Source organism: Squalius cephalus, assembly GCF_949319135.1.
Source record: "Squalius cephalus genome assembly, chromosome: 3".
Classification (NCBI taxonomy): Eukaryota; Metazoa; Chordata; class Actinopteri; order Cypriniformes; family Leuciscidae; genus Squalius; species Squalius cephalus.
This window is the reverse complement of record NC_137124.1, coordinates 19,448,965-19,463,259: the sequence shown is the minus strand read 5'-3', so window position 1 is coordinate 19,463,259 and position 14,295 is coordinate 19,448,965. Positions and strand designations below refer to the sequence as shown.

The 14,295-nt window shown below is 39.4% G+C and overlaps 1 protein-coding gene across 2 annotated transcripts in view; it reads left to right on the top strand.

Moving 5' to 3' along the window:
- Nucleotides 1-7,231: 7,231 nt before the first annotated feature.
- lmo1 (LIM domain only 1) overlaps nt 7,232-14,295 on the top strand; it is a 36,536-nt gene continuing 29,472 nt past the window's right edge. Inside the window, exon 1 of one of the 2 annotated variants that reach the window (XM_079865780.1) lies at nt 7,232-7,851. In XM_079865780.1, the coding sequence (XP_079721906.1) occupies nt 7,830-7,851 (22 nt within the window). In that variant the 5' untranslated portion in view covers nt 7,232-7,829. Of the gene's footprint in view, nt 7,852-8,079; nt 8,256-14,295 lie in introns of those variants that run through there. The other variant, XM_079865779.1, reaches the window with a different exon arrangement.

Here is a 14,295-nt window from a genome sequence, read left to right as displayed (position 1 = left end):
AACACCTGTCTTGGCGAGTATCAAACAAAGTCTGTTATATCTCAAGTGAACGTAGACAGTATATTAAAATGGGGTCCATGCGTTCGGTCTTAAAGGGGCACCAGTTTAATAAATCTGCTGCTGTGTTTTAATGTAAATCAAACAAAGGACAAATAAATTACTCACTGCTCTTGACTAAATAGGCTACCTTTTTCAACTTTGCATATTCATTACTGTATAAATTAAATATAGATGGATCTTTTTGCAGTGTTTTTTCACATTTGATTATTTTATTCAAATGTCTGTACCTCTTAGATCTACCCAAAAAAACTCTAAAAACACTGTTTATTTCATTAGTAGCCTTTCTTTGTTGTATTTATTTGTGCTATTTGTAATTCGATTATTTGTTCTTATTTTATTACTGACTGCTTACTTGTCTTTAATAATGTTTTAAATTCACATTAATTAGGCTGGTAGTTGTATCAAAATTGGAATAAAGAATTGATATTTCACTGGTGTCTCAACATTTGTACCACTGACCCAATCCTCAGCACTCAGCCCTTCTGGAGCAGCTCTAAATATGTGCTGTGCTATGAAATATATATTTGATGAACAAATTAAGTTTAAATTTAATAAACAACTAATATGATTGATATACTTTTGGTTTCTCTTTCTAATACATTTAAAAATTACAAATGCAGTGAATTAAAAATTAATTGAAAATTAAAAATCGGGTATCGGTTATGGTATCGGTATCGGCGAGTACCAAAAACGGCTAACAAAGCAGACTGCGCCAGATATCGTATAGAATGTGCACATACACTCGAATCAGCAGCATATGAAATCGTGTTTATATTATTCACGTTTATGTTGAGAAAAACAATAACATCCACATGCTCGAGTGAGAAAACGCGCTGCGCTGACAGATGTTTCAGAGACACAAAGATAATGGTGTTCTAAGCTAAGTTTCTAACAGTACTTTGCGTTTTCTGTTTTTAAACCTGCCTCCCTCAACGAAACTTAAAGGAAGTATATGTCTCAAAATAATTTTGTTATCAGATAAATTATCCTCTCGGATGACTCGGGGTACAGCTGTGTTTACCTGCAGTGATGGACAGCTGTCTTTCCTCAGTCAACTGCTGTTTGGATTTCATGTGATTTCTCATTGTGGTGATGATATTATAACTCAGATTCATTCATTTATTTGATCAAAAGTAATTCCATTTTGTAAGATCATTTAGTAAAATAATTTTCATAATTTTCAAGTAATTCTAAACTTCGCGAGGCAGACGACGACATTATGTGATCAAATACAATCAACTTGTTAACACGCTCCACAGCGCCACCCAGTGCATTTAATTATAATTATAAAACGGATAGTTCCAGTCCTTGATTCTGATTGGTTGAGCCGATTTAACCGAATTACTCAACAAACATACACCTGTGACCGCGTGTTAACGTTATATTTTTTGTTGCTGGTGTTTATTTTATGAATAAAATAAATATTAAAATGAATATATTCATTATATTATATATTCATTATATAGGCAGGGTGGAGTTATGAGGTTTTACCAACAGTTTAAGGATCCAATGTAGTTACAAGGTTTATTTACAAGGTGAATTGTGGCCTTCAGCAGCCAGATATACTTTATAATATTAAAATATAATATTCATTGTCGTCAATGAATGCGCTGTATATCAGACAGAAAAAAGAGATATACAGCATTGCCAGTAATTATAAATATCTGACCTCTAAATTCCACAAGTGACTAATTAGAATCAAGTATTTCGGAGAGCTGCATAATAAATATGTAAAATACATCTACACCGCCTGATGATGATAATGCACTATATGTTGAACATCAAAAGTGTTCATCACAATAGCAATCCACATGGTAGATGTCACCAGCTGTTCTGCAGTCTATTTTGGCCTGCTCTTCAAGTAAAGGAAGAAGAAAACGAGTAACTTAGATGAGAATTTTGTGCTTCAGTGGCTATTGAAAGATGAGGCAATAAACTGCTAAACTTGAGTAATCACACTCTCCCCAAGGAATGCCTCGAATGGGGATGGTCAAAAACCTTGAAATTTGAGCCCCTCGCACACGGCCCGGCCTGGAGCATTTGATGAGATTCATTATTGTAAGGGAGCTGAATACAAGTGTCTTCTGATTACAAGATCCTCCATTAAAAGTTCCCACCAGTGTGCATTTCCATGTCACAACGTCAATGGGATTAAAATCTCAATTCAGACCCAGTCAATTCTCCAGTAACAAGATTTCATTAAATGCAGGCAGGGAGGCAAATGGACTCGAAAGCATCGAAACAGCTGGCGTATAAATTATAGAAATGTGCTTTCTGCTAACTGAACACACCTTCGGTTTGCAGACGCATTATTATTTAATGTTCGGAGAGTCTGATTTTATGTAAATTGGAGTCATCCTTTTTCTCTCTCTAGGCCCCTTCTCGGTGCCAGGTACTCTGAAACCAGGCACGGGGAAAGATTATGCAAACCAATTAACATATGAAAATAACATATTAATATACTGTCTGTGAACTGTGTCCAATCAGTTCCTTTTCACTGGCGTGTGTACAAAACAATTAAAATTAAATTTATACCGCTTTTTCCTTAACATATTCTGTCTCGCGAATGGAATCACTGAGCAAGCGCTGAGAGAAGTTTTACAGGCCTTGCGCTCTCCCTTAAAGGCACACAGACGTTTCAGGGATATTTACAAGAGCCCGAGCTAATAAATTCTCATCTTTTGTTTGCTCCTAATGGTGTGCACATCTAAAACAAAGCAGTGAAATCCATAGTGGTACCCGTGTGCTAATGAAGGGCGTACATTATGCTGGCCACTAATTACTGCCTTTCCATAAATAAAACAGAAGACAATCAATTAGCCAAGAACGTGTGTCTTTGTTAGTCATGGGCAGCAGGTTCCTCTGGGCAAAAAGAGCTTCTGCAACACGAGGGTCTCTTCAGGGTGCAATTTCAAAATGGCCAGGAAGAGGACAGATAAATCACATTTCGAATGTTGTTCCTAAAAGCTCTTCAGGCAATCCACTTTGACTCACTGGGATTACAAGTAAATTAATACCTATGCAATTTTCCAACCGCCAGCACCGAAATATTAATGCAAAGAGCAGAAATGTCTTTCTCCATGGACGAGTGCTAGGCAAAAGAAACCAACATGTTATTATTGTAACCTTTTAGAGCCGCTCTGCTAAAAAGCTCCTCTCTTTCTAATTCAGAAATGGTGACTCTCTTATGATGTCCCACATGCTAGCCAACTGATGTATCACACTTGATGCTGACCAGACCGGGGCAAATCAGTGTGCATTAACAACAAACCTAAAAAGATTGTATCCAAATGATGGGAACATTATGCAGGCTATGGGCCAGGCATCACTGACTACGATAATGCATAATTTGAGCATTAATGTAATTTACATTTTAACACAGGCCCCTGAGTAAACTGATTAGTAGATGCTTATCTCTTAATGTGAAGGGGGTTGTTGCGACAGTGACATGTGAGGGGATATATAGGCAGGATTACAGCCAGCCAGGTCTGGGCCTTACCAGAGCACAGGACCGGTGTGTCTGGCACACTCTAAACACTGTCCTCAAAATCAAATGGCTGTCATTCAAGATTGCCCGGGAAGCAATTTCGTGTAGCGGGATCCATCGTTGCTTTTTAGCTTCAACTACCTTTGAAGAGAAGGTACCAACAGCAGGAAGCCTTTCCTATAAAACACAGTAAGACACAGTAATGTAGGTACAGCACTCTCATTGGTCACTCAATCTGAGAATAAATACATTTTGGAGAGCAATTATTCATCTGGCATTTGAACATTCAATAAAAGCACATTTTCCTCCATCAAATGTCTTTTATCTGCAGCCCAGCAGACTTCTCTTTTTATGGGACAAATTAGCGCTCGGAAAAGATGGCAGAAGCCCTTTAAAAAAAGTGCGACAAAGTTGCAGTCCCATGATGCCACGCTCCCAGTGGTTACATCTGCTCCACTCTTTCATCTCGCTCTATTGTTAGGTGGGAGCTGTCACATTAGGAGGAGAATTGGTGGCTCTTTCCCACCCCCAAGTCCTCCTTTTCCCTATTCCAGTAGTTGGCAGGGTGGCAAACCCCATACAAAGGCGAGTGTACCGGGAGCATGGAGGGGAGCACCGTTAGAGGGAAAACAGTTTGGGAATTAAGGTCATTAATTTTCCACTTTCAAGGGCTGCCACACAGACGGAGATAAAGTCAGCATAAATATTCTGCACAAGTTTCTCCTGTTTTTCTCCTCTCCCCTTTTCTCTCTCTCTCTCTCTCCCTCTCTCTCTCTCTTTTTTCATCGGCAGCCCATTTATCTCCATACTGTCAATTAGAGGCAAAAGCAAAGAACTAATTAGGAACTGTGCAATTTTAATTAGCTGTTTTGATAATTAAACTAATTGGTTCCCTTGTGTTTCTGCAATGTGCGCCGAGCACTTTTTTTGATATCTGGGCTGCAGATTTCCCATCCGTTGGTTAATTAGTCACTTTTGCATTAAAAAGGAGCCTTTCTTAATAGCCTTAATTTGCAGTTGAAAAGAGAATCTACCATCAATAATTTGTGTAATTGGTAACCGTTTGATTGTAATTTAGAGGCACGGCCGGACAGCTCTGCATGTCTAATTCTTAATGACTGGGATTAAAGTTGGATTAAATGTTTGGGAAGAGGATTCTTTGCCCCCAAATGACACCTAAGCTATTTTTGACTAGTCCCATTTGGAATGAGTAGGTGGACTGCAAATTGCCGTTTCGTGCAATCAAACATTGAGGAGCATATTCAAGTGGTAAGGCTCTCTAAGGTCACAGGCAGTTTCTTGGTTTATATGTAATACATTGTTGTAACAAGGAAGGAGAGCTGAAAAAAGGCTCTTGCTTGTTCACTTAAAAGTGAACATGCATTATGCAACCACTAGGAGGGGCTACATAAACTGTCAGAAGAGTAAACAAACAACTATTGTCCACTGCTTCAACCTGATGTGGTCCTGTGGAACATTAAAAATATTGCACTGTAAAAGTAAAAAGTTACTGCATCCATTATACAACACAAAATTAAACTGAACTCACTGCCAGAACGCAGAGGATGTGGCCAGAAAGACAGGAGGAAAAAACATCCTGGGAAACCAATTGCAATTATAAGATAATTATCTGCAATAAAGCATCATTCTCACACATGAAATAAAAATCTTGAGTGATGTCCATCAAATGAAAGAAAATGAGGACAACTTTCAACTGGTATTTGAATTCATTTAAGAAAATGTAAGCAAGCACCATCTATTATGTGCATCATTTATCCAGATATCATCACCACAAGCCTCTCCGAGTCTTTCCTCCAAGCAGGACTTTCCATTGAACGCAGTTAGAGAAAAGTACCATGTCTGATATTGGTTTATTATCAGCTTAACCATTATGAAATATAGGAGAGGCTCGTGTTCAACCTCTCCCTGACTCCACCATCCACTGATTGTTTGCCCCAGGATAAATGGGAACCCAACTCGGCTCTATGCTATCTGATTAGGTAGGGTTAATTACTGTGCTGTGTTTTTGAACTGGCTGTATGTGAGCCCCAGCAGTAAATAGATGGGCCTGCTTAATTCCCAATCAAAAATGAATTTTAATTAACTTAGCAACACAAGGCCCACACTCCAGGATGGTTTCCAGTCACAGCTGACCCCGTATGCAGTGTGCCGTAGAACACGGACACACTCTAGGCCTCCTAATAATAAAGAAACAATGGATCGCTCCATCACTGACCATCAGCTCAGAAGGGAAGCATGATACGTGTCACTGCACTCAAAGTAATTCCTAGAGGGCTTCATAAGAAGCCAGAATATCACAACCTCATGTTTTCTAATAATGAACCACTCTATAGGCTTACATCTCACTGTCAGTCCGAAAATGACCCTTTACATGTAGAACATAATTTGTGTTCATATTTAATCAGATGAATCTTTCTCTTTTTGTAAGAAGTGTCTTAACAGCATATGGCTTTTCAAAACACTATAGCAGCACTTAGAGACCGGCCATGTTATTGTTTTCCAATTTAACTGTCAGCAGGCCTTTTGTAGCCCATGCATTCAACAACAAGGGGCCACGCTTTCCTTGTTCCCTCAGTTTCTTGTGATTGGAATAATTGGGTGTCATTTACTTCTGCAAGAGGTCAGCCGACATACATTTGTGGTCAAAAGTCATCCATCTATCACACTGCAGAAATGAAAAGTCAGACATGTCAAGCAAGAGAGGCAGAGAGCAAAGGCTCAAACAATGGATTTTAGGGGCAGGGTAATGTCCCAATCTGCTAAGGTTGCGACAGCCTATAGTTTGAATTAAACTACGAATGAATGTCTGGGGGCATAGTAGATTTGAATTACGATTTCATAATTTATGTCTATTCATCACCTTCAGGGAGATCCAGATCTCAAAGACATTAAAAGAGGCACCATTTTTTCATCTCTACTTTGACAGGGATGTAAAATAAAAGTAAAGGAAAACTAGTACGCCAGATTACTTGCTAGCAAACAGAGCACTTGTAACCTCTGCATCTCCCCTAATGGTTAATCTCGGGTGGATCTCTGCCTTGATTGGTTAAGAGTCTCCGCAGGGCAGGTGAAAACCCCACAAATTGCCCACCATGAAACAGTAACACTTTTATCAGCAAAGTAACAGCTAACAATTATATTACCAGAGCCAAACGCGGTCTCCTATCTCACCGCTAATCAAAACACAGCCCATCTGTTGTGTTGTTGCTCTCAAAATGACTGTTTATCTGTATATGGAAAGTGAGTCGTCTAGCCGATCATACACATGCAGTGGAAATATTATAATGACAATAATGAAGAATATGAACAAATTAGATCATAAGCATAGTTTAAGCAAAATGTTTTTAAAAGCTCAAACATTCTTTTCTCTATTTATATACACACACATCACAATCACACAAGAAAACACACACACACACACACACACACACTTTCCCTTAGCTGTGCTTTTGTGTTTTGTCAGAATTAATGAGAAAAGTTCCCTTGCCCTAGGGGTAATTAGTGTCCTTGGAGTTAAATAAGCTAATACTTAGACACCTCTGGCACAAGCAATTATGTTTGTGTATTGAATAATTGATTCAAAGAGGGGGGAAGGGCTGCTAATCAGATCTGAGCATAATGAATTGATTTAATTAACAGGGGAATCCGTGGCTCTCTGGGAAGCGCGCGCATTTATTCAGTAGCAGGAGCGCGCGGAGCGCATAAATTGGGTGAGAAAGGCAGCGCGAGCATGCTGTTAGGAGTTGTCAGCCTCAGAATTGGATTTCTTGAATATAGTTACAGTTTCGGAGCAAATGAGAACTGGGAGGAACACGTTTCTACTCCGAGAGCTTCTTCGCGGCAGCTCAATTTAAACGGGTGTTTAAATTAGATTTGAGTTAGTGTAGTCGTTTCATTTTCGCATGGAATGCACCGTGGCGTCTCACTTTAGTTTTAGACATCGTTAATTGCAAGCGTGGATATTACTGACGCGCTGCGTACGCGAACACAACTGGGGGGACATCGCTGCATATAATCTCCGAAATACATTAAAGAATAGAACAACAGACACACATATGCTACTCTACATGGCTTTCCGTCTCTGAACAGCGGAAAACCACACAGACGAGCCTGTATAATTAAAGCTTGTGGCAGCAACACGGACGATTATTATTTTGTTGTTGCAAAGCAATTTCTTCTCAGAGACGCGAGCGGCGCGCGCAGAAGTGTGCTGGAGCCGAGAACGGATCGCCTGGAGCCGGACTCCTCGCTCCTCAGGACGATGGTGTTAGACAAGGAAGAGGGTAAGTGCACGGATGATTATTAGTGCAGTCATTTGCTCTCTACGACTATGAAGAATACGGGACAGTAAGGAAATGCAGCATTTAGCGTCCATTTTCTCTCCGAACGGCACTTTCATGCTCCAGTTAGTTTGTCATCAAACGGACACATTCATTCGTTCGTCAGGTTTACATGAGGGAGGAAGCGCGTACGGTAGAGGCTACTCTAAAAGACTTCGAGTCGGGAGAGAATGCAGAATGCGGTGCACTTCTCTACTGTCCCCGTGTATGAAATATGATGTTATCTGTTTAAAAGACGTAGATAGAGCTGAACCAACGTCGCTATTCACCGCAGTATCAGTTAGCGCTCGTGCAAATCTGTGAAGTTACGGAGATGTTTCATTCGCAGCGGCTGCCCTCGCTCACAGGTGAGAGCATTTGAACCTTAACCCTTACTAATGATAAGTATAATCGAGAACTATTTTATCACCAAATTTATATCAGTGTATTTAGTTTGTAGGCATTTTTGTGTTTTTACAGGCACATGAACAATGCACGTCTCTGTATATGCTGCACTCTGGTTCCTATGGAAACCGTTTATAAACTTTTCTTTTAGAGCTTGTGGTGCTGACAAGTTTTTGTCAGTTTTTGGTGAAGCTGAATACCGTTTTTTTGTATTTTGATATGTTTCTGTAACAGTGTTGAGAGAGGAAAAAAATCTCTACAAAGCGTCTCTGACCTAAAAATGCCTTTCCTGTCATCTTTCATGGAATATTGTCATCACGCACACATTTAGTTTTAGCCAGGGGCCCTTTCCCCTCTAAAGTAATGGCTTGCATTTCAGGCCCATATTTATGTTTGAAAATGGATATTTCATATCTCTTTGAGCCAACCATCCTTTCACTAACCCATCTAAAAACCAATAAAGGGATTGCCGTAGAAACATAAATTGGTCTGTCTCGCTCAATCCATGTTGCGCTAATGTACCCAGATTAACTCAACTGTAAATTGTCTCCTTTGGATGTCTGTCTTGCTAAAAGTTCCCCATATGATTCATGATTGAGATTGCTTTTAACAGCTATTGGCTAAGCAATATGGTAAATGTACAAGGTGATGCAAATGGCATTAGTAGGAGAGGATGCACAGGAGCATGTAATGCAGTCAATACTACATTAACTACTGATGCCCAATTACAGAAGCAGGGAGAGTGGCTTTTAGGAGCATTAGGACTTACAGAAAAGCTTAGATCACCTGCTGCTCATTGCCTAAAAGCTTCACCCTTTGCTTGCTGGAGCCGAACAACTGCGCTGGCATTTTGGCAGGGATGGGGAGGCAGCTTGGTCTCTCTCTCTCTCTCTCTCTCTCTCTCTCTCTCTCTCTCTCTCTCTCTCTCTCTCTCTCTCTCTCTCTCTCTCTCTCTCTCTCTCTCTCTCTCTCTCTCTCTCTCTCTCTCTCTCTCTCTCTCTCTCTCTCTCTCTCTCTCTCTCTCTCTCTCTCTCTCTCTTAAATATATCAGTTGAGGTATAGTACCCAAATAGTTCGCTACATCTTGTACTGGATTCAGATTCAAAGTGAGGGAAGCTAGTGAATAAGATGAATTGAACTGAGCCTTGTGAAAAAAATACAACCATATGCACAACCCTCATGTTAGTTAACATCACCCATACATAAGTCAACAGATCCTCAGTACTTATGAACTTGCTGGTGCATTATGATATTTCAGATTTAGAAATGTTCTTCAAACAAAATGTTTTATGATTGCGGTTTTGTAACAATTCTGAAAATTACAGATGTCAGTGTCAGCTCTGTATTTGGTTTCCATAGCTGAACTTCCAAAGGGTCTCAATATGACTCTGTGAAATAACTAAGTTCAGCAATAGAAGAATTATCCGGTTACCTTCTCCCCGACATCCTCATTAAAGTAGGATACAAAATACTTTAAGCTTGCTTTAGTTTTCTGACCTAAAATTCACCCTGCACTCTTAGGAAGCTTTATTAGGAAGTTTCAAAATGTGTACGTTTTTCTATGTGAAATATTGGGTCATTCACTTCTATGCAATGATGTACTAAGCGCAGGAGATTGAAAGTAGAGCGATGTGGGGCTTGTGGCGGGGTTTTGCACACTCTCGCTATTGTACTACTATTACACTGCCTTCCCAAATCATCAACCCTTTCACATTTCAGCATTGCAGGCTTTGTCATCAGTGGTCCTCGCACTGTATTTGATCCTTGCAAAAAAGCTGCACTGCTTTCAGGCCACAACACAATACCATACAGTACTTGCTCTTGTACTTTCTTACCATGACTTTGAGGAGGGAGTGGGGAAATGTGTTAAGGTACAGAACAAGCACAACTCCTTTTCATGACTACCTTTAAATAAAAGAAGCTCTCGGTTGACTTTTAATTCTCTCTGGAGAAATACGCTATTCAGCCATTTTCTTTCCCTTCAAGGTATTTAAAACTATCTGGATTGGGAGGAATAATTGGGTCCTCATTGTGGACTTGTTCAGGATTGATCATTCGCATCGCTGGGCTCCCTAGAACCTGGTGAAGAGAAAAGAACACCGTTCTATTCTTCATCCTGATGATAAATTCTTGGTTACCGTTCACCGTTTAATTTACGAGCCATGCGTGCCGACTGACCAATGAAATCTGTTCGTTCCTAATGCATGTATTTGAAATGCAATGTTTCAAATGAATACTAGACCCCTGATCTGTCTGCCGCTGTAATAAAACTTGGAGCTTCAGGCACCAGTTTTTATTTAAAAAAAAGAAAAAAAAAGAAAAGAATTGCTTCATTCTTTACTTGAGTTACCATGGTAATTCTGTCTCGTAGCAATTTTATATTGATTTAGAGAGTGGACAGTAATATTTCTTTTCTGTTATTCCCCTTTCTGTGGGTTGATTTCTAATTTCCACTTGGAGATTACTTTTATACATTCCTTAAGTCTTTTCACTTTTTTCATCCTGCAAGGTAATTTTCTCTCTTGTATTTGCTATTTTCTCAGCTTATTGGCTTGTTCTTACTCTAAATTAAACTTGCCAATTTCAAATATTGAAATTACATCAATGTTTCTCTCGCCCTGGGTCTCTCGCAATATTGCGCCTGGATTCGGGGCCTAATGCTTGTGTTCCTACCACTCATATTGCTTAAGCCTGAAGAAATTCCTACTTTATAAACATTTCCTCCTGATGCAATTACAGTTCAATATATCTGCAACTGATGTGTCCTCAATATAGAGATTCCTCATCGCTGTGTGGTCTCGAATTGGCATGCTCTTTTTGTTTTTTTGATGATGGTTTTGAATGCATGATGGTCTGATACATTTTGATGTTGAAATGTTAAACATTACAAGATGATGCATCCTTTTCAATGGTACAAAACTGGATAGCTGGTTGTACAATTTTACCATAACTGCATGCAGGGTCGTCGCTTAAATCCTGGGGACACATGACCAAATTTTATGGGCGGGCCCCCCTCGTTGCAACACCTGGGACAACATTCCAATCCTTTTGACGAGAATTAAACTGAGCAAAAGAGACCGAATCCAGATCTTATGTGATCGACTAAATGAGCAGTTCACCAAACTCATTTCTGTCTCTGTCCCAAGGCACTTGATCACAATCAAACTTGTGCTTTCTCACATCAGTGACTACAGATGTATATCATTTCCCATCATTTCAACACAACTCAAAGGGGACCTAAATAAAGACGAAGGTTCTAGAGAGAGTGAGAGTTAAAGTTACGATGCATCTGTCTATGATGCAAATGGTTGCGTTCATCGGAACCGATTACAAGCTCAATCACTTTCCCTTCCTGTGCTACGTGCAAACACTTTTATTAAAATTTACACCCCAGCACGTTTACATTTCTAAACACTCTGTCAAACATCAAGGGAGCTGGCTAAGACTCACATTGCATCCATACAGTCTGTCACGGCAGCGTGTTTCTATGAATCCTTCCCAGTCTTGCTTCTACAGTATTTTCCTGTGTAAAGATGTAGTTATTGGCAAGTTTTTAAATAATTTCAATAAACATGGGATTTCTGAAAAGCTCCAAGGACGTACAGTCCATCACTGAAGGATTGGGAACACCAAAAACCTTTTATAACATCCTCAGACATGCTGCCAGCGAGATGAATCGTCATTTTTAGGCTACCTTTTAAAATGTCTCAGAGCAACCTTATCTTTCACCTTGAGTCCTGAGACGAATGCAGACAGGTGCAGTGTTAAAAAAAAAAAATACCGGAACATGAGCAAGAGATGTGCAGAAAACAATATCTAAGTGTTGTGTGTGTAGTATGATGTTTACTCAAATCAGGCCCGTCCAAATTTAACGTCATCTTAAAAATAGAAAAACACTATATAATGTTACACTTTTGCTACAATGTCTGTACAAATGTTTGCCTTTTTTCATTTCAAATTTGTTTCTGCTCTGGAATTCTCAACAATAGTAGCTTCTCCCAGTGGACATGCTCCAAGTAATAGTACATATGCTCTGCTGAAAAAGGGATATACAGCTACATATTGATGATTTTACAGTAGGTGGTTTTTAATTTACTTTCCTTTGGTCTTTAGACCACATGTTATTCCCTCGTGTCACCTTGTCGCAGCACCTCTCGCTAGCACGTCTCGCTGCAAGGGTGAGTTGCTTCGTCTATTGCATTTGTGTGCGATCACTTTCTCTTTCCCCCCACACACACACTCCGCTTCTTTTGCAGCAGGTCGTCACACTTGGCTCCATTTCATCAGTCCCTCTTCCATTCCTATATTTATTTATTTGTTTATTTTCCCCCCTCCTCCCTTCATCGCTCATCTTTTGCGCCGGTTGTCCTGTGAAGCTCTAGGAATGTTACTTTACCACTGACTGCGACCTATAGCACTAGGTAAAGAGCGACGCAGTGACCTACAGATCAACACATGCATGCAATTTTCACGACCAAGTTCTGCTGCTGCACTTTTGAGTGTTACTTTTTGGCATGACCTTCTTGTTTTAAAAGGTTCAGCCTTTCAAAAAAAAAAAAAAAGTACAGGTGGCCATGCTAATGAAATAAATGACTAGCATACTTTGCTTAAGGTCTCACCCTCCCTGCCAGCTCTTTCCATCCGCCAGAGACACTTTTATAAACTCCTCATTAACCTTATCACATTCTGTAACTTGATAAAAGCTTTCCTAATGATACCTACACTGATATCCACATTTGGTTCTAATGAAGTTAGAAAGTGCAGCTTGAGGTATCATAGCCGTTCATTAGTGTTGCCATATATGTATATGTGTGTGTGTATTTGTGTGTGTGTGTGTGTGTGTGTGTGTGTGTATGTATGTATGCGTGTATGAGTGTATGAGTGTAAAAAAATTCACACCATGATTACCTGCACACCTCGCCTTGCTTATTCTGTAAATATCAACCAACTCACATATGATAAAACAAGGGAAGATGCCAGACATGAATTGTGAAAGGTATTTAGTCACAGAAAGGGAAAGCATTGTGAATGTTTATGAGGGTGTGCTACGCAGTTATGAATGATTAATGTAGAAATAGAATCTTGTGGCATAATTGTAACGGGGTCTGTTTATGCATGAGAGTTTCCATCTTGTTATACATTGATCTTCCATTATGCCTATTAGTTGGAAGGCCTTTTTTAATCCCTCCTGAAATGTTCCCTAGATACATATTCACAAGAGTGTGTTTACCGGAGAACTGCATGCACACACTGATAACCGTTGTGTTTTTAGGGTGGTGTGTTTTGTAAGTACAGGGTATGTAGGTATGTATGGGTACATGTTTACTGTGTGCATTAGCGTGCATGTATATGTGTGTGTGCAATTGGTTTGCATGTGCAGAACGTATTTACCGTGTATGTTTACAACATGTTTGAATGCACGCACAAAGCATGTCTCAGTGTGCCATTGAAGTTCTAGTCCTCATAGCTGATGTGCATCTGTGTTTTGCAATGGCACTATTGAAGATCACCGAATAGCGGAGTGCGGCGAGAAGAATTCTGAAATACACTGTTCAATATATGATTCAATTTGTCATTCCTGGAGTGAGGAATATAGTCAAACTATTGCTTTAATGTTTTTGGAGATTGTAGCCTCTTGACTCACCTCACAACCACACATTATCATGCAGATGATATAGGTTCTCTGGGACTGGAATCTGAAGCAAACTATTGTACTGTATGTATCAGTCTCTTTCAGTCTTTCTCACTCTCTCTGTGTATGTACTGTATAAAACATATATTATGTATATTTGTTTTTGAAAGAAGTCTTATGCTCTTTAAAGCTGCATTTATGATTAAAAAAGTCATATTGTGAAATATTACAATTTCAAATAACTTTTTCTTTTTTTATTGTAAAATTTAATCCCAATTCTTTCGATGACAGAGATGATTTTTTTTTTTTTTATGAACTATTACTCCAGTCCTCAGTATCAAATGATCTTTAAGAAGTCGTTTTAGTATGCT